The sequence below is a fragment of the Marmota flaviventris genome, chromosome 8, assembly GCF_047511675.1.
Source record: "Marmota flaviventris isolate mMarFla1 chromosome 8, mMarFla1.hap1, whole genome shotgun sequence".
Classification (NCBI taxonomy): domain Eukaryota; kingdom Metazoa; phylum Chordata; class Mammalia; order Rodentia; family Sciuridae; genus Marmota; species Marmota flaviventris.
The window spans coordinates 111,825,898-111,849,829 of NC_092505.1; the positions used below are offsets into that span (position 1 = coordinate 111,825,898).

Below are 23,932 nucleotides of genomic sequence, written 5' to 3' on the forward strand. Positions count from 1 at the left end.
AGATATCAGGGCAGGGTTGGGATGAGAGTGGAAAGAAGCATATCAGAGAGAACAGTTGTGAGGCCATCTTCAGAATCTAAGTGTTGACTTAAACCAAAGTGGTGGAAGGGGATAAAAAGGAGTAGGTGGATTTGAAATTTATTGTAAAAAACCATAGGACTTAGAGATGGTTCAGATGTGGGAGATGAGAGGAAGAGAGTTTTCTGACTTAAATAAACTAGACAGCCATTTACTGAGGGGGCAGGGATGGAATGGGGACTTGGAAGTGACAGGCTGGGAAGCGTTGAAGGAAATCAAGACTTTGGTTAAAAGTAGAGACCATAAGTGAGACAGGTATGTCAAGTTAGTAATCACACTTACCAGTCTGGGGTCTACTAATGATATGGTATCAGCATATGTTGATGGTACTTAAAGAAGTGTCAGAAGAACTCCATATTTTTAGAGGCTGGTTGAAGAGAGGTGACTGCAAGGAAATAGAGAAGGAATGCTCAAAGAAGTAGAAGAGAAACCAGGATGTGGAATGATCCAGAAACAAAGAGGAGACTGGGCAACTGAGAAGCATGCAGCCTGAATGCTGCTGAGGAAGGAACATAGGACGAGCAAAAGACTGGAGACTACCAGGGTCCCTGGGGGCCTTAGCTGGGAAGTTTCAGAAATAGGAAGGGTACTGGAGCCAGACTGGAGAACATGGGAAAGGTGAGCATTCTGAGGCAGCACAAGCACACAAGTCTCTTTGGGAGTTTTGAAGAGCAAAAAGATTACTCAAGAGGAGACAGATTTGAGGGAGGGAGATGGGACCAAGATGATTAAAGTTTTGGGTACAGGGAGCTCCAGAAAACTGCAGAACAGCCATGTGAAGACATTTACAGAACATGCCCTTTTAACTCAGCTCTTCAGTTCCTGTAGTCTATGCCCAAGGTGCTGACATAAAGAGACTTAGCACACAACATCTCTTAGACACAAATCCTGGATCCTCAGCTGAGCTAGCAACCACGGGCTGCATCCCAGAATCTCAGCCACTTGGTCCTTCACCTGGCCTGTTGGATTTTTTCCCTACAAGCTAAATTCCTCCAAGTAGCATTTGTGTGGCACTAAGTGCATCTTGATCTGGTAGCCAGTGGCAACTGAGCACCCTCATGGGGACCATTGAAGACTGGGGAAGCCAAGTGACATACACTGTGTTTCTCTGTTCCTGCTCAAGTGGTACCTCACTTCTGCTTGGTTCTGTAGATTTTGCTAAATAAATCAGGACTTCAATCTCTCCAGGGGTCATTTAGTACGGTCTTTTGGCCATTCTGTGGCCCAAGACTTTCCTTCAATATTGAAAGAGGAGAGAAATTATGAAAGCCAAAGTCAGCAGGAAGACTTTGGGAAGTAAAGCCCATTATGTATGACTGCAGAAAAGTTTTCTCAGCACTTTTCAAAGAATATTTTAAGATTTCTCATGGGACAGGCTTTCTTTTGAGAGTAGCAAGCAGGTATATTTTGCAGGTTTCCTTTCCTTTTTTTTCAAATGATCTACCAGTCTCATTTGAATGGACTCATTGATGAATACTAGGTGCAGAAGCCAAGACCACTCCTTGAGGAGGACATTAAGTGTATTGTTTTCAGCCTTGGCATGCTGGGGAGCAACAGCTTTTCTCTTTTTTGATGGCATCCATTGGCTACCACAGAGCTTCTCTGTCCTGAGAGAGCTTGTGAGTGTAATGAAAAGGGAACAAGGACACAAAACGGGCAGCATGTAGGAGAGATGATCTACAGTACACAAAGGAAGAAATATTGCAGCCTCATTTTATTAATTTCCTAGAGCTGCTGTAACAAAGTACCATAAACTTGGAGGCTTAAAACAACAGTCTCACGGATATGGAGATAGAATCTTAAATGGAGGTGTCAATATGGCCTTGGTTCTTCCAAAGGCTGTAGGCCTCACTCTTTACCCCTTTCCTAGCCCTGTGGTTTCCTGGCAGCTTTCGGCCTTTCTGGGCGTGTGACTGCATAATTCTGTCTGCCTTTGTCATCTCATGGTCTTCTCCCTGAGTGTCTCTGTCTGCATGTGGCCATCTTATTCCGAGGACAATAGTTATATGTATTAGGGGCCCACCTACTCCAGCATGCTCTCCTTTCTAATAATTACATCTATTTCCAACTGTGTGACGTTGTTTCCAAATAAGGCCCTATTCTAAGGTACTAGAGATTAGAACTTCAACAGATCATCTTTGGGGGAGACACAGTTTAACTCACTCATTTTTACAAAAGTAAGAAAGTACAAATCATGTAATAAAAATGTACTGGGAAGCTAGTTGTGCCGACAATCACTCTTTCTAGATTACTACTTATATATCCTCTTACAATAAAAAAAAAATTGCTTCCCTGGGGCCCCCACTATTCGGCTCTTTTTTCTTTTCCTCTGGTAGATACCATTATGTATGATGGATCACTTACTTCTCTCCACTAAATATGGGGGAGTGGTTCTCAAATTTTGTTGTATATTCCAGATCACTTGGGAAACTGATAAAAATATGCAGAAGCCCGGGCTCTATCCTACTTGCCAAGCCCAGGCCCCTGTACCTTCTAATGACTCTCTCTTTTGGAGCAAACACTCTGGATTCAGAGTTTGAGCATCACTGGACTTAGGGCCACAGCTTATAGTCTTTGCACCCCAATCTTTGCCAGAACCATGGAAGAGTCTATAAAAGATGACTCCTCCATCATCAAGGCCTTTTAACGCCTGACCCCTTTAACTTCAATGACTGCCTATAGAGCCAACCACTCCCATAGCCACACTCTGGGCCTTCTTGTCACTGTTGCACTCAGCCAGTGTGACCAGTATTGTAGCCAACAAGCTGCACTCCACAAGAGCAGAATCATAGCACCAGTTCTGTTTTTCTTCAATTGTCCTTTCCATCTTCCTTCGCAGCCTAGTTTCTTTTTGTTTTTTCCTTGTCTCCAGGGCAGAAGATAACTTTCCTGGCTACTTTCAAGTCATAAAAATTCTCCTGGTGACACTCAGTCATAAGAATAGACGCGGTTCAGTAATTAAAATGTTCAATAAAATCTGAACCACACTCATGATAAAATCTGAATCTGCCTCCATCGTGTCCTCGCAGCAGCCAGGAGAGTCTGGGAGAGTCTTTGGAGGGAGACACAGCTGCTTCTCTGCTCTCCTCTGGCTCTTTATCCTTCTCATCAGGCACCCGTACCTCTTCCACCCCTGTGTTCTCAAGGGAAGGACCTGGACAAGGGGAGAGATCATCCAGGTCTCAGCCAACAGGCACAGCCAGTCTCATGCCAGCTTTTGTTCCTGCAGATCCCTGCAGCTTCCTCTCCCCTCCACGGGGTGTTTGTGTGAATTTTGGGAAATATTCCCCTTGGAACATCCAGCTGTGCACCCGTGCACTGCTGGCCACTTGTAATGCTTTCCTCAGCCCCTGGCCACCTGCTGCCGCCCCTCTGGCCAACTGGCCATTTCTCCCTCTGGCCAGTTTTGGAATCGGAGAGAGCTAGGCCTGCGGCTGGGGTGTGTCCCTTGCACAGAGCCTCTTCCTCCTGCCCCTATGCTCAGCTGCTCATGCTCTCCAAGTCTGGAGCCACCGTCAAAATTCTTCTGGTAGTTTCCTGAAAGTGTCCTTCTCATCTTTCTCCAGGGGAAAAAGGCGAGGCCCTCTATTAATTCTCCAGAAAAACTCATCTCAGATTTTCGGCCTCAGTGTCTGTCTACCCACTCCAAGTGGTGATGGGGTAAGAGTCAGACCAGGTTGACCCTCCCTCGGTGAGCTCCAGGGTGGCACAGCTCTGGACTTTCACCTGTTCTTTTCCTCCTAGGCTCTAGAGCCTCTGCCAGAACTGAAACAGAAAGAGTCCCAGCTGGGCTTCCTGTTCATCAGGCACCCCATTGCCCAGAAAACAGCTAGCTCCTTCACTGTGTCTATGAAATACTTCTCATAGGGACAGTTACAATGACCCCGCAAGGACCCTTCCCCCACTCATTCACAGTCCTCTTACCTTCCCTGCCATCACTAGCCCTCACCTGCTTTTTAAATCCCCTCTCAGATTCGACGTCATGGTTCATGCTTTCAATAATACCTGCCAGTTACACAACATTTCTGTGTCTCTTTAATCTTTTTCTCATCAACCTGGAAAAACTGTAATCCTGGGTGGGCTCAGGGACCCATGTGCTCCAGGCCTGCCCAAGGCGGCTGAGCACCCCAGTCAGGAAGCACAGGAGGGCAGCTTCATAAGATGGCCTCACTATAGCCACTTCTGAGTCTCTGAAGGGCAGTTTCAAGTCCTCCACGCTCTCTTCAACTCACAGCCCGCTCAGGCAGAAGAGACCTCCTGTTATAGAGAAGTCAGCGCTATAAAATCCTCCCTGACCATGCTTCCAGTCCACACCACCTGTGCCCATCCTCAGCTGAGTCACCAGCTGAAACAGAGACGATGCTTCAGTACAAGACTTCAGTGCAAGACTAGCTCCTTCCTCTGTATTCTCTTTGGATCCTATCCCTCTCACTTTCTTAACCACACACCATTAAACCCTTTATCTTCAATTCCCTCTTTTAGATTCTTATCAGTATCTAAAAATATTTAAGTCTCCTCTATCTTAACAAACCCAGAACAGCTCACACTTATAAACAAATTACTATGCACTGCTATTGTTCTAAAGACTTCATTTATGCTATGTATTCAAGCTTCTATATTATCCTTCAAGGGAGGCAGTATTTTTATCCCTACTTTAAAAGGAAACAGATTCAGGAAGATGACAGCTTGCCCAAGTTCACCTGGCAGGTGGGTAAATGAGATTCAAACCCAGGCAGTCTGATTCCATAGCTTTTTCTAGTCTCTGGATGCCTCACTGTCTGTTTTTATGGTCTATTGTTTCTTGAAATATTTTTGTTGTATTGTCTTCTCTCTTCTTGATCTGCTTCCTCCCCAAGTCCCCCACCTTTATTAAGTTTAAAATTTATAAAAAATCTGCAAGAATAGTCCAATAGGCACCTATATCCCTTTATCAAAATTCACACACACATATCAACATACACATCATAAGCACAAACACAGAGGCAGGTACCCAATGTAATTGACACCTCAATTAGCTATACTGTCAATGTATAGAGTTTCCACTTCACTGCTAGAACTTCCAGTTGCAAATCACTACATAATTATCAGCAGTGACTTAATCAGTCACTTCTTTTATATTCTGTCAGTGACTGGTCACTGAACATCTGCTGTTCAGATGATGCACAGACAGCAAAGCGTGTAGTTGTGTGACCTCCTTGTCTTCCAGTGATCAAAATCAAAACATATCACGTGACATGTTTTTATAAATAGGGATCTTTGAAACAGGAAATTGGCCAAAAAAAGATGAATGTGCAGGGAAATAATGAAAAGCAGTAAGATTGAAAGTGAAATTTAAATAAAATACAAATGAACTTACAGAACAGCAGCTGACTGAGGGAACGCTGGCAGTGCCGCCATTAGAGAGACTGCACTTGCAGCCAGGACAACTCCAACAGGCATTAGGAGAGCAGGTGGGAAACAGGATGAAGATGTTCCAGAGGGGGTGACATGAGCAAAGAGCTTTATATAAATGTAGACAGACTGACAGAAATACAAGATCTTTCCCACTGATTACACAACATTAAAGTGTAAAGGATAAACTAATGCAAGTCAATCCAGACTTAGAACAGAGTATGGCAATTTGTGAAGGCACAGAAAAGATGCTCCAACCAGATGGCAAGTTTTATATCAGACACAGCAGCCCTGTTCAAACTACTCTTGGTTCAGTTTTTCATGATGAAATTTAAATACTTAAGTCTTCAATGAATGTTCTTTTTTTTTTTTTTAATATTTATTTTTTAGTTTTTGGCGCACACAACGTCTTTGTTTGTATGTGGTGCTGAGGATCGAACCCGGGCCGCACGCATGCCAGGCGAGCGCTCTACCGCTTGAGCCACATCCCCAGCCCTCAATGAATGTTCTCAGTGCTTTAAATGACAGTGTACTAAATAAAAATTAGTTTTACTTTTTTTTTTTTTCATTTTTCTATACTTATAACTGACCAGAGAGAGTTTTCTGGGTTTTTTTGTTTGTTTGTTTGTTTGTTTTTAAACTAAGGATTGAACCCTGGGAACTTAACAACTGAGCCACATTCCCAGCCATTTTTATTTTATTTTGAGAAAGGGACTTGCTAAATTGCTAATGCTGGCCTTGAACTTTGATCCTTCTGCCTCAGCCTCTCAAACAACTGGGATTACAGACAAGAGTTTAATGTTTTGACAAAGATTTTTGTGTGTGTGTGTGGTACTGGTGATTGAACTCAGGGGCACTCGATCTCTGAGTGACATCTCTAGCCCCATTTTGTACTTTATTTAGAGACAGGGAAACAGGGTTTCCCTGAGTTGCTTAGTGCCTCGCCATTGCTGAGGTTGGCTTTGAACTTGCGATCCTCCTGTCTCAGCCTCCAGCCTCTGGGATTATAGGCATGTACCACAGCACCCAGCTTGACAAAGATATTTTTCTTAAATATTTTTTTTTGTAGCTGTAGATGGACAGAATGCCTTTATTTTATTTGTTTATTTTTATGTGGTGCTGAGGATCAAACCCAGTGCCTCAAGCATGCTAAGCAAGAGCTTTGCCACTGAGCTATAGCTCCAGCCCAAAGATTTTTGAAGATCAAGAACAATTGTAGGGCTGGAGATGTGGCTCAAGTGGTAGCGCATTCACCTGGCATGAGTGCGGCCCGGGTTCGATCCTTAGTACCACATACAAACAAAGATGTTGTGTCTGCCGAAAACTAAAAAATAAATATTAAAATTCTCTCTCTAAAAAAAAAAAAAGAACAATTGTAATTTTTCCCACTGATTATTAAGATCAATATGCAGCTTCATTATGCATGGTCATTTTTATGGCCCTGTATTCCCATACCATTTTATAGTCCTGGTAAGTGTGAGAGTCCTCAACCATGTGAGAGTTCTCAACATTTAAAATGATGCTTCCTCCCTCAATTTTTCAACATGTACCTCTATCTTTTAAGAACAAAGACATTCTCCTACATGATCATAATATCTCTCTTACGCTCAAGAAACTTAACATTCATTCAGTGGGGCACGGTGGTACACACCTGTAATTCAAGTAACTTGGGAGGCTGAGGCAGAAGGATCACAAATTTCAGGCCAGCCTCAGCAACTTAGTGAGGTCCTGTCTCCAAAAAAAAAAAAAAAAAAAAAGGCTAGGGATATAGTTTAGTAGTAGAGCACCCCTGGTTCAATCTCTAGTACAAAAACAAAAAATGAAAAAATTTAACATTCCAATCATAATGTATCTAAATATTCAGTACATATGCAAATTTCCACAATTGTCTGAATGACACACATCTTTTGAAACATCCAGTATTTAAGTAAAGACCAGACACAGCCTGGAGTTTCCTGTAGTCTAGAATAGCTCCATTGCCATTTTTTCTCCTTCCATGACATTGATATATTTTTAAAGAGTTCTGTAGAATGTCTTACTATTTGGACTGTTCTCATTGTTCTTCCATGCTTAGGTTTAGATGAAATATTTTGGGCAAAAATACTATGTAGATGACAATTTGTTCCTTCTCCTCATCAACATCAATAAGCACATGATGCCTGTGAGTCCCATGACAATTAAGTTCAATCATTTGATTAAGGTAGTATGTCAGATTTTGCTGTTGTCAAATTATCTTTCTTTTGATATTAATGAGCTCTGTATGAGGATATACTTGGAGACTATGAGAATGTTTTCCAACCTGTCACCTAGTGTTATTAGCATCCACTGAGAATCCTTCCTTATCAAATACTATTTTGTGGGTGTAAAATGACTTTGTGTCAATCTTGTCCACATTAGTTGACAGTCTTCTGGAAAGAAGAGCCTTCTTTCCTTTTTGGTACCCTCCCCTCTTTCTGAGTACTTTGGTAGACTCACAGATTTCCTTTTAATTTGATATTTTATAATGAATTATCAACTCTATTCTATTATTCAAATTGCTTCATTTTGTACAGCAGGAGGACCTTCAATTTGACTTCAATGTCCTTTGACTTATCCCATGGGCTTGTGAATGCTAACCTGGTTATTTTCATTGAGTGCTAGATATTGCATTTAGATAATGCAATATCTAGAGGTCTAAAAGGATATTCTCCTGCTCCAAAAAGTATTCACATTTGCTTTTGGTAAGAGGTTAATGCCACTAGCAATTCTAAATCACTTTAATCCAATCCAATTGGAAGACTTGGGGGGAGCTGAAGTAGGAGGGTTGGTCAATTTCTGGTTTACTCTTACTCCCAATACATCCTTTGTTTGGGTTCTCAGCCCAAAGTCTGGCATAGCTCACCTTGACCTTCCTCAAATTTTAGTTTTATATTCTATTGTGGTTTAGATGTGAGGTATCCCCCAAAAGCTTGCTTGTGAGACAATGAAAAAAGGTTCAGAGGAGAAATGATTGGGTTGTAAGAGTTTTAACCCAATCAGGGATTTAATCCTCTGATAGGGATTAACTGAGTAGCAACTGAAGTGGTAGAGTGTGGTTGGAGGAGGTAGGAATTAGGGAATGGCTTTGGTGTATATATTTGTATCTGCAAAAGTGGAGTCTCTCTCTGTTTCCTGACCAACATGTAAGCTGCTTCCTTCCGCCATATTTCTCTGCCATAATGTTCAGTCTCACCTCGAGCCCTGAGGAATGGAACTGGCCTTCTATGGCCTAAAACCTTTGAAACCGTGAGCCCTTAAATAAACTCTTCCTTCTCTACAATTGTGCTGATTGGATCTTTAAATCACAGCAGCGAGCAAACTGACAATATTCCTATCCCTGTTAGTTTGCCAAAAGTTCTATACAGCTTAGCTGTATAGAACCATTACAAAATGGTTTCCAAATTGTAGCCACCATTTTGGAAAAAGTGTCTCTCAATCTCCAATTTCCCTTCTGCCAGATCTAGTTTTCTAGATTCTTCATTGTCACATTACCTCTCAGAGTGATTTTTAAAATATTTTATCTGATTTTTGTGGTTTTTCTTGGTAAGACTATGAGACTGAATTACCTAATCTATTACTGGAAGTGAAAGTTCCCTGTTATTACAGATTGACTTTCAAAAATAAAAACACAGTCACATAGTTTCCTGATTAAAACCCTTCAATGACTTCCATTTTCTTTGGGAACCCTCCATCAGGCCTGAATACCTACATCCCTCATCATCTCCAGTCACTTGCCTTCTCCTTTCTAGTTTCCAGATTATCTCTAGGTGACTCTGCAAAGTCTTCAAATTCCTGCTCTGCACTTGCTGTTCTCATCTCCTGACCACTACTAATTCTTCCACCATCTCCCTTTGATGTAGTTGCTGCTTACTTAATCATGAGAGCTCAGCCAGATGTTCCTCCACCAAGAAAGCCTTCCAGGACCCCCTCCTACAGGTCAGGTCTCAGTCGAGGCGCCCCGTACTTCTTCAAAGCAGTTACTAAGGTTTACAATTCCATGTTGATTGCAGGGATTACTGAGTAAGGCCTCTTGTTCCACATGCTACTTGAAGTCAGACACTGCATGCCCAGTGGTTACTTAGCGCAGGCATTCAACAGTAGAGAGGAAGAAGAAGAACCGTGTCAATACACAGTGCTCGTCTGGCTCCTCACTGACGTCGCCTGTTCACTTTCACCAGTGGGTCTGTACCTAGGATCCTGTTGATGTAGCTAAAATTTCCTGGCTGTTAACGTTGAACCTTAATAAAAACAGTTTCACTTTCTATCTCTCTTATGGTCATAAAATTTCATTTCAATAGGAAATTATTTTTAACCAAAGAAACATTATTTTTGGTGACTCTGCAAAACTTCCACATCAAGAGGTCACCTTAGTGTCAATTAAACACACTGATCATGGAGAAAAACACATTTAGACCTTGACTTCTAATTTAACTAACTCTTCAGAAAATGAAAAATAAAAATCAGAGTGTCTCAGGCAGGTGATGAAGTCAAAATAGTGCACATAGTAAATAATAATGCAGATCTTTTCTTTAGCTTAATATAGAGTTCCCTGGTAGAGTACTTTTCCATCTGTTTTACATTTGAAAATCAGAGACATCTGCTTCTTTAAAGTCTATAGGCAAGAAGCCAAAAAATAATGGGAATTCTAATTGGTACTATAAGTTTTTGTTTAAAGCCAGATTTAGCTGACATTAGTAGAAACTTGCATAAGCCTATATCCATTTTTCATTTTCATATTTTAATATGATTGACCTGGCTATCTTTATTTCTTTAGACTTACAGAGCATACAAATGCCAATTGTTTCACTTCTTTAGCCTCAAGTCATTTCTTATTCTGTCAGCTTCCCTGAACATGGGCTGTCAGGTCACATCTCCTGTTGCAGGGATTGCTGTGTGCCTCTACTGGAGAAGCAGGAAACAGCCACTAGGGAGGTACTTTCAGGGACAATCATCTACACTGCTGCCCCTTTAAATGACTTTAAGGTGTCTCAAAAGTTGCCTTCTAGCCAGGTGTGGTGGCACACACCTGTAATCCCAGTGGCTCTGGAGGCTGAGGTAGGAGGATTGCAAGTTCAAAGCCAGCCTCAGCAAAATCGAGGTGCTAAACAACTCAGTGAGACCCTATCTCTAAATAAAATACAAAATAGGGCTGGGGATGTGGCTCTGTGGTCAAGTGCCCCTGAGTTTAATCCCTGGCACTCTAAAAAAAAAGAAAAGAAAAAAAAGAAATAAAAGTTGCTGTCAGATTAGGCCCTCCAGAGACCCTTACAAGGAGCCAGCCAAAATCCCTGTTATTCTGACCTGCCCTTCTTAGGTGGCCTAGAGTAAACTTGCTCATGATACTACCAAGTTCTCCATCCAGTGGAGGTCCCATCTGTCATTTTTTTTAAGCTCATGATGGGTGAAGAAGCATGACTTATACTGAGCATGCTCAGGATATGCCCCTCTCGATGTGGCAAGGGGAATGCCTCCTGGATGGACATGCATGTCCTTCCCAGGAAGCCCTGGCTGGGTTGCTGTAGGAGTCCCCCAAGGCTCCTTACCTGATGAAAGCCACAAACCTACCTTCACTGATCTGATTGTGCCCCGCTGTGCCCTCACCAAGGCAAACTCACTGCTTTCAGTTACAAAATGAGTGGACACCTAGGGGCAACACTACCTGCTTCCAGACCTGTGAGAATAAATCTACCTCCTATGCAAAAGCAGAACTATTTTTCTTACAATTCACATTTGTAGGCCTTCCTGGTTGACCAACATGTCAAAAGGAGCAGCCAATGGATTTGCTATGTAGGTTTAGAAATGGGGACACTGGGCAACAAGCAGCACCAACGTGGCCTCTAACTCTGGACTTCACCATCCAATTGCCTGCTAACCCCTCAAATCCATTATCCAATGTCTCAATCATAACATGATCAAAACTACTCTTGTTCTCCTGGCTCTCCAAAGCTTATCTTTCCACATCGCAATGAGTGACAACTCCACTCTTCTAGTTGTTCACACAAAAAACTGAGGAGTGGCCGCTGGCTCTTCCGTTCCTCTCACACTCCACATTCAACTCAGCAGCAAATCCTCTGAGCTCTACCCTCCCATATCCAGAATCTAACCACCTCTTGCCACTGTTACAGTTACCACATAGTCCAAGCTGCCATACTGTCTTACCTGAACTATTAACTATATGTCTTCCTGTTTTTATTCTTTCCATCCTATAAGGCTCTTCTCCACACAGCAGTCATTATTTTAAAAGTATATTACATTGATTTTGATTTCTGTCTCAAGGTAAAGTTCAAAGTCCTTAAGATGAACCTGAAACACCTATGTGCCCTGGCCTCCATGACCTCAGCCCCAGCACTCCTGTTCACTCTACTCCAATTAATTGGCGTCTGCGATTCTCCTCAATACACCAAGCCTGCCCCGGCCTGGGCACCTCCGATATTCCCTCGGTTGTGCCTTTATTGTCCTCAGGCTCCTGTCTCTTTCAGGAAGGCTTTCCCTGCACAGCACATCATTTTTCAAAGCACCTCGTTCGCCTTCCCACAGCACTCTCTGACACCAAGGTACACGATGGTCGTGTACCTTGGTTTATCTAGGACTGTCCCTGTTTCATCTGTACCATTCTGATTTGATGGTGAATAATTATTTTCAGCATGTTCCTGATTGATAAAGTATGTCACTGTCTTACCCTTCTCATGCTTGATTTTACAACTTTCATCACCATCTTATACCATTTGTCTGTTTTCCCCCCAATAGAATGTTGTAAGGGTTGACCATTTGTTCTATTCCATGCTGTCTCCCTTGCATTTAGGAGTGCCTAATACATGTGTATGAACCCCAGCTCTGCAAAAACAAACAAACAACAACAACAAAACAAAACCCCAAATAAGTACAAACGAATGTATATACGAATACATTGCCTAGAACACAAATGTTCAATAAATGTGTGTTGAATGAATAAATAAAGCCATGGATTATGGACTACCTGTGCTCTACTAAGAGCCAGGGCAACAAGATAAATAAGTCATAGGCCCTATTCAATTCACAGGCCTCACCTGAGAAATTCTGATCTAGTTAGTCTGGTGCAGACTAGAAATACATACATAGCCACACACACTTAATGTGGCTCAAGTGACTCTCAATTATAGACCAGATTGAAAATCTGTGGTCCAGGTACTGTCTGCTTGGTGGAGGAGTCAGAGATGAAAGTCAGACCCAGTGGTCTCTCCAGACTGCCCAAATCCCCACACTGAGTACTACGTTAATATGAAAACTTGGGCTACTAGGGAGTTTGGTTGCTAAGGTCTATTACTCTGCTGGGGGAAAAAAAATTACCACAAATAGTATTGGCTTCGCAGAGGCCGCACCATAAAAATGGAAACTATGGTCCAGAATGTCTCATGACAGCACAAGGAGTGGAGAAATGAATGTCATCCCATGAAGCAGTGGGTCTGGGACTGGATGGAAGTGAGCATTCAGACCCAGTTCATTTGCCTTGTAACCAAACCCATACACACAACTCTAATGATGTCCTTGGACAAATGCCCACAAGTACAAGCGCTGTTGATTTGGATGATCTCTGCTGCACGTGCTTTGCAAGAACTTCACTGTTACTTGGGAATTATTTCCAAAGGACAAGGTTTCTTGTTTTTTTTTTTGTTTGTTTGTTTGTTTTTATTAGATTTTAGATAGACTTAGAGTAGAAACAACTGAGTTTATTAATATTCTAAGGAATAATACTTCCAGATACTTAAAAACATTTGCTGCTGGCAATCTTCCCTTCTGACAATACACTTAGGCTTAACTCCCACATTGCTTTGGTATTATCAGCACTTTGCATGTATATCTGCATCCTGTTACTTCCTCTCTTGTTTGTTTCCTATTTAGCCACACCCCTGAGCCACCTCCTCCATACATCCAAGTGCTCTAAGAGACTGTAAGTTCTTAAAGCAGCAGAATCTAGGGAACTTCAAAGTGCAGACTCAATCTCTGCCCTTTTCTCCGAGTTTATGATTCTGGAGATCTAGACTGAGGCTGGAATCTACAGCTGGTTTACCCAGCAGACTTTCTGGGTGGTTCTGAGTGGTCAGTTCACAAACTTCACTACAATAAGCACACAGACAGGGTAGACTGTGGAGACTGGTCACTACTGCACAACTAGTGCCTGGCACATGGACACCTGGCAAATGTGTGTTGGATCAGTTGAGTGAATGATCAGAAAAACATCTGGGGACTTCATCATCTCATACAGACCCAGACCAGTTACATATGACAGCAACCAGTCTGTGCAGTAAGGATTGCTCAACAGGTCCCAAACTGGAGGGAGTTAAGAAGCACACTTGACTTTCCGGATCCTAGGAAAACAGGCATTTCCATAGAAGATTAGGCAATTTACAAATGCAAGTCTCATGCAACCACAGAGGCTGTGAACTCGCTGTTGCATTTTAGAACTCTTCCTGTTCATACTTTATCTGCTCCATTTTCTACTAGGCCTAGTACTTTCTCACCTCTTCCAACCAGAGGGCTCTGCCATCTCTCCAGGGCAGAGAAAAAAAAGCGAGTTTCACAAGAGAAGAGATTACACCTGAGACATGTTCTTATGTGAAAATGGTCTGCAAAGTGAACATTCTATCACCACGTAAAGATGTGAACTGTAAATTTACAGTTATCAAAGCATGTTTAAGATAGATTCTGAATCTATGAATGCTGAATCAAATCAAGTGATTAAATTCCCTGCCTTTGGTTATTCTGATATATTCCTGAATAACATTTTCCAACCTCCTCCTGCCAACACCTTATTTAAAACTCACTCAAGGCAAATGAATTTCAGCCAAAAATCTTGTCTTGCTGCAGAATCCCAAAGGTGCAGAAGTCCCTCTCAGGGAAACAGGAAGTCTTCCATTCAGGTAAGTTCCAGGAGTTGGCCATTGTTAATAATTGCAAGACAAATTTTTTAATCATAGATTTTTAAAAACAATAGTAATTCAGTTGCCTAGATGAGAATTTGACTTTTCTTTCACTTTGGATATATCAGCTACATGCACATGTAAACTTCTTCCAAGGGAAAGAATAAATTACCCTTTTACACGCAGCCACAGCAAACATTATAGCTTGAACTTAGCACTCACAGATAAGGAACTGCTGGTGCACCATTTGTGATCTCAGCACAGTGATGCTGAGGACAAAGCTTCTGTTTTCAAATCTCAGGTCTCTCACTGTGTTCTGTTAGTCACCTTAGTCATTGTTTCCTTCTTGGTGTGGTAACCAAAACTAATCTTCCCAGCAGAAGGATGTTGGGAAATTAACTATTACTAATCATTGTGAGAACAGAAAGCAACAGAATATTTACACTTGATATAATTTTCTGTTAATGACAATGAAAACTGGAGGCCTTGAAATTTCAAGAAAGAAGTCTAGGCTTTCATGTGAATAAATGGTTCACTGGGATACTCTAATGAACCCATCAGTTATGCTAAGGCAAATCCAGCAGACGAGGATGACAGAATTAGAAATAAAAAGAAACTTGGAAATTAACACATTTCCATCCTATCAACATAATTCAAAAGAATTAAATAGCTTATATAAAAAATAGCCACATAGAAAAGGCCATTCTATGTGACAGCATATAGTCATGTATGGCAGATAGGTGTGTGTCTTTTGCAGTTTTAAAGAACATTAGGGAGGAGCCACATCTTAGCCTCTGTGTACTTACAACACTTAAGCCAGGCCTTTGAATGCAGTAGTCAAGTGATACTCAGTGAATCCATTAATTAAAACAACACAAAACAGAAGAGTGAATTGCCACGTTCATGGCAAGGAACCAGATAAGCAAAACATATTATAGTTACTTGGAATATTAAATAGCTACTTGTTTTAAAGAGTGTATTAACATGGAAAGCTGTTTATGACATTAGGTAAAATAACATAAATATATAGTAATATAATAATGACAAACCCCCCCCCCCCCATAAAATAAGAGAATATAACTATATCAAAATGTTAAAATGAGACATTTAACTATGGGTAGTGTTATTTTTTTCTCTCTACTTCCTATATTTTCTTTAGTAATGTTTTAATCTTCAGATAATTTGGTATAACTATGAAATCAGCAGAAAAAAGTTGATATATTACTTTGCAACAGCTCTTGTATTGCAACATACCAAGTCATGCTACTATCTAACTGGTAAAGCCCGTGAGCAAGAAAACTAGTCAGAAGGTAACTTACAGTTCATGAGTCAACCAAGACTACATTCAGCTACACTTACCAGCAAATAGAATAGTCGAATGAGGACTTATTTCTCAGATATAACTCAAGAGTACTCTAATACTAATATACTCAAGAGTAGCCACTCCCAGGCTCGGCAGCTGCCTGAGAATGCTATGAGTGGCTCAGGTTCCTTCTCCTGTCCCGGCATCATCAGCTTTTCATCTTCATATTTTCCACATGGTATTCACCTTTATTTTTGTCACACAAGTCTATCTCCATCTGCAGGTCAGTATTCCAGGAGAGAGAGAAAAAGAAGAAACGGAAGAGGTGGCTCTGTGGAAGTGCCTTCCTGGAAATCTTGAGCACATGTCCCCCCACTGCATCTCGTGCACACCCATGGGATATAGGGAAAGAAATGTGTCAGCCAGCACATTGCCACCCGCCTCCAAAAAGGGGGAAAAAAAAATCAGAAAAGGCAACAAGCAGGTATCTTCTCTAGTTCAACCTTCTTTTCATTTTTCATACAAGGAATATACTAGTTCTCTCCCTAGGGAAACGCAGAGTGCCATCCAGTCACTGCCATGAAGTGAGTCCAGGATCCAAGTGGTGGTGTCAGGGGTACTCCCCAGGGAGAAGGAGGATCCGCATAGCCAGCAATCAATATCTAAAGAAAAGGAATCTGCCTCAGTCCTACCTAATAAGTTAGCCTGGTCATGGAACAGGGTAGGGTGTTGACAACACTCATTCAGAAACAGAGAAAATGGGAACCACGCAGTGGTCACTGGACCATAAGACATATCAAATAATTACAGCAAGGCTTCCATTGCCTTGGTCAATCAATCTGTCAGTTTCTGTTTCTGTAAGATTTTCCTATTCCATTATCTTCTATGAATCATACCTGAGGTGGACATGGTGGGGAATACCTTTTCTTTCTCTTTTTGGTAGAGTGGATTGAACCCAGGGGTTGCATCACCGGGCTACATCCCAAGCCCTTTTTAGTTTTATTTTGAGACAGGAGTTTGCTAAATTGCTGAGGTTGGCCACAACATTGCAATCCTCCTGCCTCATTCTCCCAAGTTGCTGGGATTATAGGCAATGGCTACTATACCCAGCTGGGGATGGATACCTTTTCTGGAACAGTTAGAACTTTAGTATAATCTGAGGAATCTAAATCCAAGTGTTGAGTTCAGAACTTGGTGCCATTTTTCACTTTAAGGCAATTAATTTTCAGAAAGCAGTAGTAGACAGGTTAAGAAACTGGTTTTCAATTGCCTCAAGGGGGCAGGCAGTTCAGGGCCTGAGGAAGGATTTTAATCTAAGGTGCTACATTCTGGTCCCTTGTCATTGTGTGCCCCCCCCCCCCCCCACACCTAGCCTTGAATTCCTGGGAGCAATTGATCTTCATGCCTCGGTTTCCTGAGCACATAGGACTACAGATACATTCCACTGTGTCTGGTTCTGGAAGTAATTTTTAATCTCTAGCTACATTAAGGTAATCTATCCCTAACCTAAATAATCCCAATGAACCATACCTCCCATATCCAGGGCCTGGTGTGGTCCCCTCCCATACTGGTGCTGCTCAGCCATATGACTTGCTTTTTGGCCAATGACACAGGAAGTACGGTGCAAGTAAAGGCTTGCTTATAGAGGCCTGCTCTCTTGGAATGCCCCTCTTCTAAGATTACCATCCATGAGGAAGCCTAAGTTAGCCAGGAGGAGAAGTGACAGGCCAGCAGTCTTCTTTCTACTCCAGCTTTCTTACCTTCCACCTTCTTTCCCACTTCATGGTCATCTTATTTTTATTAGGAGGTTCTAAAGCTATCGCTGTGCTCTGAGACATGTGGCCCTAGTGGGCCATCCTAGCCAGGTCCCAGCCATCATGGTGTGGAGATGAGCTGCCTATACTGCAACCCCAATGAATTCCTGAGCCAGACTCCGGAGTCATGAGTTAACAAAACAGTTATTGCTTAAAGGCAGTACCTTTTGGGGTCTTTGAACAGTAATTAACTGAAACACTAGTAAAGGCATAAGGAATGTATAACAACCTAGTCGTTGATGAGGGTGGAATTGTCTGAACGAAGGCATGAAAGGAAAGTAAAGGAACAGAGTAGAAGAAAAAAATATATAAAGCAAACGTAAGATGTCAGAGTTAAACTCAAATATTTGCTCCTAGGCAAGTCTACGATTGAGTAGATGAGCCGGAGATCTTGTCTCCGTATAGGCTTTAGACCTAGAGTTTCTTGTCTTTTACCTTTTAGCCTCTGAAATTCGCCCCTACCCTTCCCACCTGCCCTGATGCAATGTGAACTGAGAAGCCTGCTGGGGACACCACCCTGGCTTAGACCGGGGCGGAGGCTCGGAACCACCGCACCATCTGGGTCCAGTTCCTCTCTTCCAGGCTTCCGCGTGCTGGAACACTTCTATTATCTTACTTCTGTGGAGATTATAAGAGCTTGTAGTGTTTCTGTGCTCAAAACTGAAAATCTAGTCATCGTCAGGAGTCGCAATCAAGGCATTTTGCAACACAGGAAACAGCACAGCTGCAGCCCTGGGTTCGGAGGTGAGCTCGGCGAGGGCCCGGGATAGGCGTCCGGAGCGAGGCGACTCCGTGTGGCGACCCCGCACGCGGCGGTGCGTCTTCTCGGGTCCAGCAGCGGCGGGTGAGGAGGCGGGGAGAGACACAGCCCGCCGCCCAGCAGCCGGCGAGCCGGAGCCTCGTCCCACCGAGGGGAGCCTGCGTCCACCCGCAGCTAGCGAGCGCGCCGCGCCCCCACGTGGCGCCAACGCAGAACCGCAGCGGACCTCAGCGCGAGCACACGAGCGCGCACGCGCGGCGCCCCTTTCCGGCACCCCCGAGCGCCGGCCTCGGCCCCGCCCCCTGAGGGCCCCGCCCCAGCCCCGCCCCCGACCGCGGGAGGCGGGACCGGAAGCCGCTTAAAACCGAGCCCGAGGTGACAGCGAGCGAGCCGGCCAGAGAGCGGTGCGGCGTTCTGCGCGCTGTCCTCGGCGGGATGGCCCGTGCGCGGCTTGCCGCGTCGCTGACCCGCGGCTCCTAGACGCCGGCGCCAGACCTCACCATAGCCCCCACAGTCCGCCGTGGCCCTCCGCCGTGCCCGCTCTCGCTGAGGTAAGCCGGAGCGGCGGGACCCCGGCGGGATAGCGGCGCCGCTCGGGCCGCGCTCCGGCGGCTGCCTTGGCCGCCCGTGGCGCGGCATCGGCGGGCCCGGCCGCGCGCTCCGCCCGTCGCCGGCAGATGTGCAACGGTAGACGTGCCGAGGCCGCCCTTTTTGAGGCCGGCTGCGGCGCGAAGTTGGCGGCCGTCCCCAGAACTTCGGGCGCCTCCTGCCCGCCGGGCGCCGGCTGTCCGGCGCGGGCTCCAGGTGGTCTCGAGGGCAGCGGGCGGGTGGCCGGCAGGAGGCGCCGCTCGGACCCGTGGCTGGCGCGGACGGCGCGCGGCCACCCGCGTCCTTCGACCGCTGGTCCTTGTGGTGCCGGCTGATGGGGACGGGGTCCCGCGGCGCCGCGGGCTGGCCGGGCGGCGGTGGGAGCGCGAGTGAGTGTGCACGCACACGTCCGCGGGCGCGCCGGCGGGCGGGGGAGTGGTCGGTGTGCGTGCGTGGGCTCCGGGTGCGCAGGGAATACCGCGGGCTGTGCCAGTTGTGCCTGGAGGCAGGAGCACCGGAGGATGAATAATAACGCCTGGCTTGGCTGCCTTCCAGTTGATTTATGTCTCGTGTCAGGTCCCTGCCTCGCGAAGCTTTCCTAACAATGCCAGCTCACACTGAACGCTCCTTCCTCCACCTCTTCGTTTTGCACTTGGGCTAGCACTTTGTCATGTACCGTGCTCCGTGTTTTCTGTTTCTAAGTTCGGTTGTTCATTTTCTACAGATAATGACTTTCTCTAATTAGGACTTGAATATTTACTTTTCTCGGGACTCAGTTTTTTTGACCTACAAGCAACTAAGAACAAAGTTTTTAACGCATGCCTTTTCTTCATTAATTCAGCTAACGAAATATTTATGGGACACCCACTGTGTGCATTGTGCTGGGCGTTGTACTGGACACCTACCGTGCATACTTGATTAAGTCATGGGCCTTTGCATCAAAGAGCTCTTTCAGTTTATTGGACAAGAGAAGAGAATTAATTGCTCATTATTTTTCTCACCTGGCACAATCTCAGTAAACATTTTCAAATTTCACTTTTGTTCAAGGATTCTGATTCTTGTAAGAAAATTTCTTTCAGGAGTTCATTCAGAATCTGAAATTTGGGTGTGTATTTTATGCTTTCTTTCTGTAATATGCCTTTACTTGTTTTGTTTTGTTTTTTTACGTTCACATATGTAACTTTTCTGAAGACAAAAATTAGACGTTTACCCATAATGGAGTTGTGTTTGGTTTTTAACACACTATTATTGCTGAAACTAAAGGCCTGATATTCCTTCTCAGTAGTGGTAATGTTTTTCAGGGGATTGCAATAGTAGGTCTTTAACATTCTTGGAGTATATTGGAACTTTATGAATATGGAAATGCTTAACAGGCTCCTGGGTTTATCCCATGTAACAACACTTCAATTGATAGTTCCTTGTTTTCTGTGTGTATTCTCACACCCCCAAATTCACTAACTTTAAAGTTTATCTTTCATTTGAACTTTTTCCCCCACAAAGAAACCAAGTTCTTGTCAACTCATGAAGCCGATGATACATAAACAACTGTAAAGAGAACCACAAAGCTGAGATGTGTGGTTTCTTTGCTGTCTTCATCTAGACACAATTGTGTCTATTTCTCATCTCATCCCACCCTGACCTTACAATAAAAATTCATACCCAGCAGAATTACAAACTGTTAAATCCTCAAATAAATGCCAAAGTCTTGTTTAAAGGCATACTTTCTCGCCTGCCTTTACCTGTGCTTTGATTTTGAATAGCTTGTGCTGTTTTGGAGCCTTCCTTTCTTAAGTTAAAGTTGACCTGTAGAGACTAAATATAGCACAGGAGGAGTACTTTCAGTGACTTAGTCACAGACCAACAAAACATTTTAATGAATGAATGGGATTCAGTTGTCATTTTGTAAATGATCATCTTTCTTACTTTCCTGATAGGATTTTTAGACCTTGCGGAGGAATTGGAGCTTACCCACATTGTGGAAATGGAAACCACCGAACCTGAGCCAGACTGTGTAGTGCAGCCTCCTTCTCCTCCTGATGACTTTTCATGCCAAATGAGACTCTCTGAGAAGATCACTCCATTGAAGACTTGTTTTAAGAAAAAGCCGGATCAGAAGAGATTGGGAACCGGAACCCTGAGGTCTTTGAGACCAATATTAAACACTTTGCTAGAATCTGGATCACTTGATGGGGTTTTTAGATCTAGAGACCAGAGTGGAGATGAGAGCAGTTTACATGAACCCATGGTGAAAAAACCCCTGGAAATTAATCCACCATGTCCAACAGCAGAAAACAATGTGTCTGTCCTGATTCCTGATGGGACAAATGTTGGGGGCCAAATACCGGAAGCCCATCCTTCCACTGATGCTCCAGAACAAGTGGTTCCAATCCAGGATGACAGCTTTCCACCAGAAACCATCAGTGGGACGGTGGCTGATTCAACAGCAGGGCACTTCCAGACTGACCTTTTGCATCCGGTTTCAAGTGATATTCCTACTAGCCCTGACTGCATAGACAAAGTCATGGATTATGTTCCAGGGGTTTTCCAAGACAACAGTTTTACAATCCAGTACATTTTGGACACCAGTGATAAGTTGAGTACTGAGCTCTTCCAGGACAAGAGTGAGGAGGCTTCCCTTGACCTTGTGTTTGAGCTGGTAAACCAGCTACAGTACCACACTCACCAAGAGAATGGAATTGAAATTTGCATGGAGTTTCTGCAAGGCACTTGTATTTATGGCAGGGATTGTTTGAAGCATCACACAGTTTTACCATATCATTGGCAGATCAAGAGGACAACTACTCAGAAGTGGCAGAGTGTATCCAATGATTCTCAGGAGCACTTGGAAAGATTTTATTGTAATCCAGAAAATGATAGAATGAGAATGAAGTACGGGTATGTATCATGACAACTTATAAAAACTGCTAAATGCTTTAGAGAAAATAAAAAGGCTGAAATATGGTAGTTTCTTTCAGTAGTTAAAACCTATATAGGTTTTATTCTTTTTTTTTTTTTTGTTATTCCTTTGGCTTTATGCTCTCTTTATTTTTTTTTTTTAAATGATGCTTAAATGCAGGCTGTTTACCTAACCTGACAATGAAGGTTTCATGATTTGAACAATTCAGATGTCATTTCGTTCAGTGTGCATGTGACTGAGAAGTTGCACATATATTGAATTTTGTATATCAAGTACTAATTTAATCTCACAGGAGAACTTGCTTTTGAAAGACAATCTCATAATAAATCTTATTAACATAATCAATACCTAATTTGTCTAATTTTAAAATTTTGCGTGTGGAGTAGCTACTACTTTTTTATATTCAATGGCATATCTTTTATTTTTAAAATTTGTTTTAATTATACACAACAATAGAATGCACTATGAGTAGCTGCTACTTTTTTTTTAAAGGAAAATATTTGGAGATATTTGTGGCCTTTTTCACTTTTAGTAGTACAAACACTTTCTGTGAATGATTCAGAAGTTCCTCCCATACTTCTGAATCATGCCAGAATACATTAAATCTCTTTTATTAGTTCCTTAAAGCATTTTTACTACTAAGTTTCCACAATTCAGTTTTTATTTTTTTTTCTTTTCAATTCTGGAAGAGTCTTTACAGTGAGTAAAGGGAGGATTTATGTTAATGGAAATGTTTATCCCCTTCATAAAAACTATGCTTGAATTTTGGTTTGCAAAGTGTGTTTGTACATAATTCAGTCCTCTTAGTATGGCTGTGTAAGCAGTATTCACTGACATGGAATTTACATTGCCACATTTTAATTTTTCTGTAACTGAATTTTATTTAAAATGAGGAGAATGGTAGTTACCACTTGTAAAGTTGATATGCAAAAATGGCTGTATATAGTACATTCATCTTTCTTTTTCTAAGTTGTTTTTCCTGTAGTGTAGAAGGAGTTAAAGTGTGGGATATTAATAGATATTTGTGTTTGATCAAGAGAAAGGATTAAAATTTTAGAGCACTTTCCATGGTACCTGACTTTGAAGACCTTTAGTAAAGGCAACCTTTAACATCATAAATAATGAGTGGCTTGGCCTGGTACTAAGAGGCATAACCCACAGGGGGAGGGGAATTATACTGAGAATCCTAACCCAGGAGGCCAGAGGAAAAACTTCCTTAAGGGTCAAATGTTAACAGAAAAAGTTAAGTTACACTACCCAAGTGTCTGGAGAGTCATCAAATGGTGGCAGTAAACCATTTACAAGTTGTCAAATTCTTAGTCTTGTTTCCAATCTTCTGTATTCTGACATGGTTCCAGAGCATTGTTGGTATTAGGGTTGCTTTGTTGTTGTTTTGTTTTTGGTTATTTTAATTTTTGGTCCCAGTTTAGTATTGACTAAGTGGTTTTCTTTTAGAGTTTCAGTATTTCACTTACATAGTGCCCAGGTCCATGTCTTTTTAGCAACTTAATTATCATGAAACTGGAACTGTGCATCTTGTTTCAGAAGAGAAGTGCGGAACAAGATGATAAATAGTTTAAGGCTCAAGTTTAAAGAAATATAGAAGACCCCTTGGATAAAAGTAAGGTCATGTCAAGAATTTAGTTTTCCTTACTAGAAGTAAGTGTTTTAATGATTTAATGCATTCAAGATTCTACTTGAATCTTGCTTGGTTTGCAAAAATCTTATAAAGCTAAGTCCTTTTAACTTATTTCTTTTTTTAAAATATTTTTTTAGTTGTAGATGGACACAATACCTTTATTTTATTTTTATGTGGTGCTGAGGATGGAGCCCAGTGCCTTCCATATGCGAGGCGAGCACTCTACCACTGCACTACAACCCCAGCCCTTATTTCTTAATGCCAACATTGGAAGAGAAAAACATTTCTCATTTTTTCTTAAAAATCTTTTTAATAAGGTATCATTCAAAACCTGTGTTGGCCCCTGAGCTAGCAATTCTAATTGCTGTGTCAAGGGTAATTAATTTTTTATGTACATACTCTCAAAGCCACTCTAATCTTTCCATCTCCAAATTGCAAAATTCTGCAGAGCAGTAGCCTCCCACTTCACTCTTTCAAAGCACATTTCCAGTCTGCTTAGTTCTTGAGCATCTTGGTACACTTAGGTT

The 23,932-nt window shown here is 42.7% G+C and overlaps 1 protein-coding gene across 1 annotated transcript in view; it reads left to right on the forward strand.

Annotated features, from left to right (window-relative positions):
• Positions 1-18,651: 18,651 nt before the first annotated feature.
• The window catches only part of Tiparp (TCDD inducible poly(ADP-ribose) polymerase), a 29,619-nt gene continuing 24,338 nt past the window's right edge, over positions 18,652-23,932 (forward strand). Inside the window, exons 1-2 of the mRNA XM_027933788.2 lie at positions 18,652-18,812; positions 20,784-21,744. Coding sequence (XP_027789589.1) covers positions 20,831-21,744 — 914 coding nt within the window. The 5' untranslated portion in view covers positions 18,652-18,812; positions 20,784-20,830. The remainder of the gene's footprint in view (positions 18,813-20,783; positions 21,745-23,932) is intronic.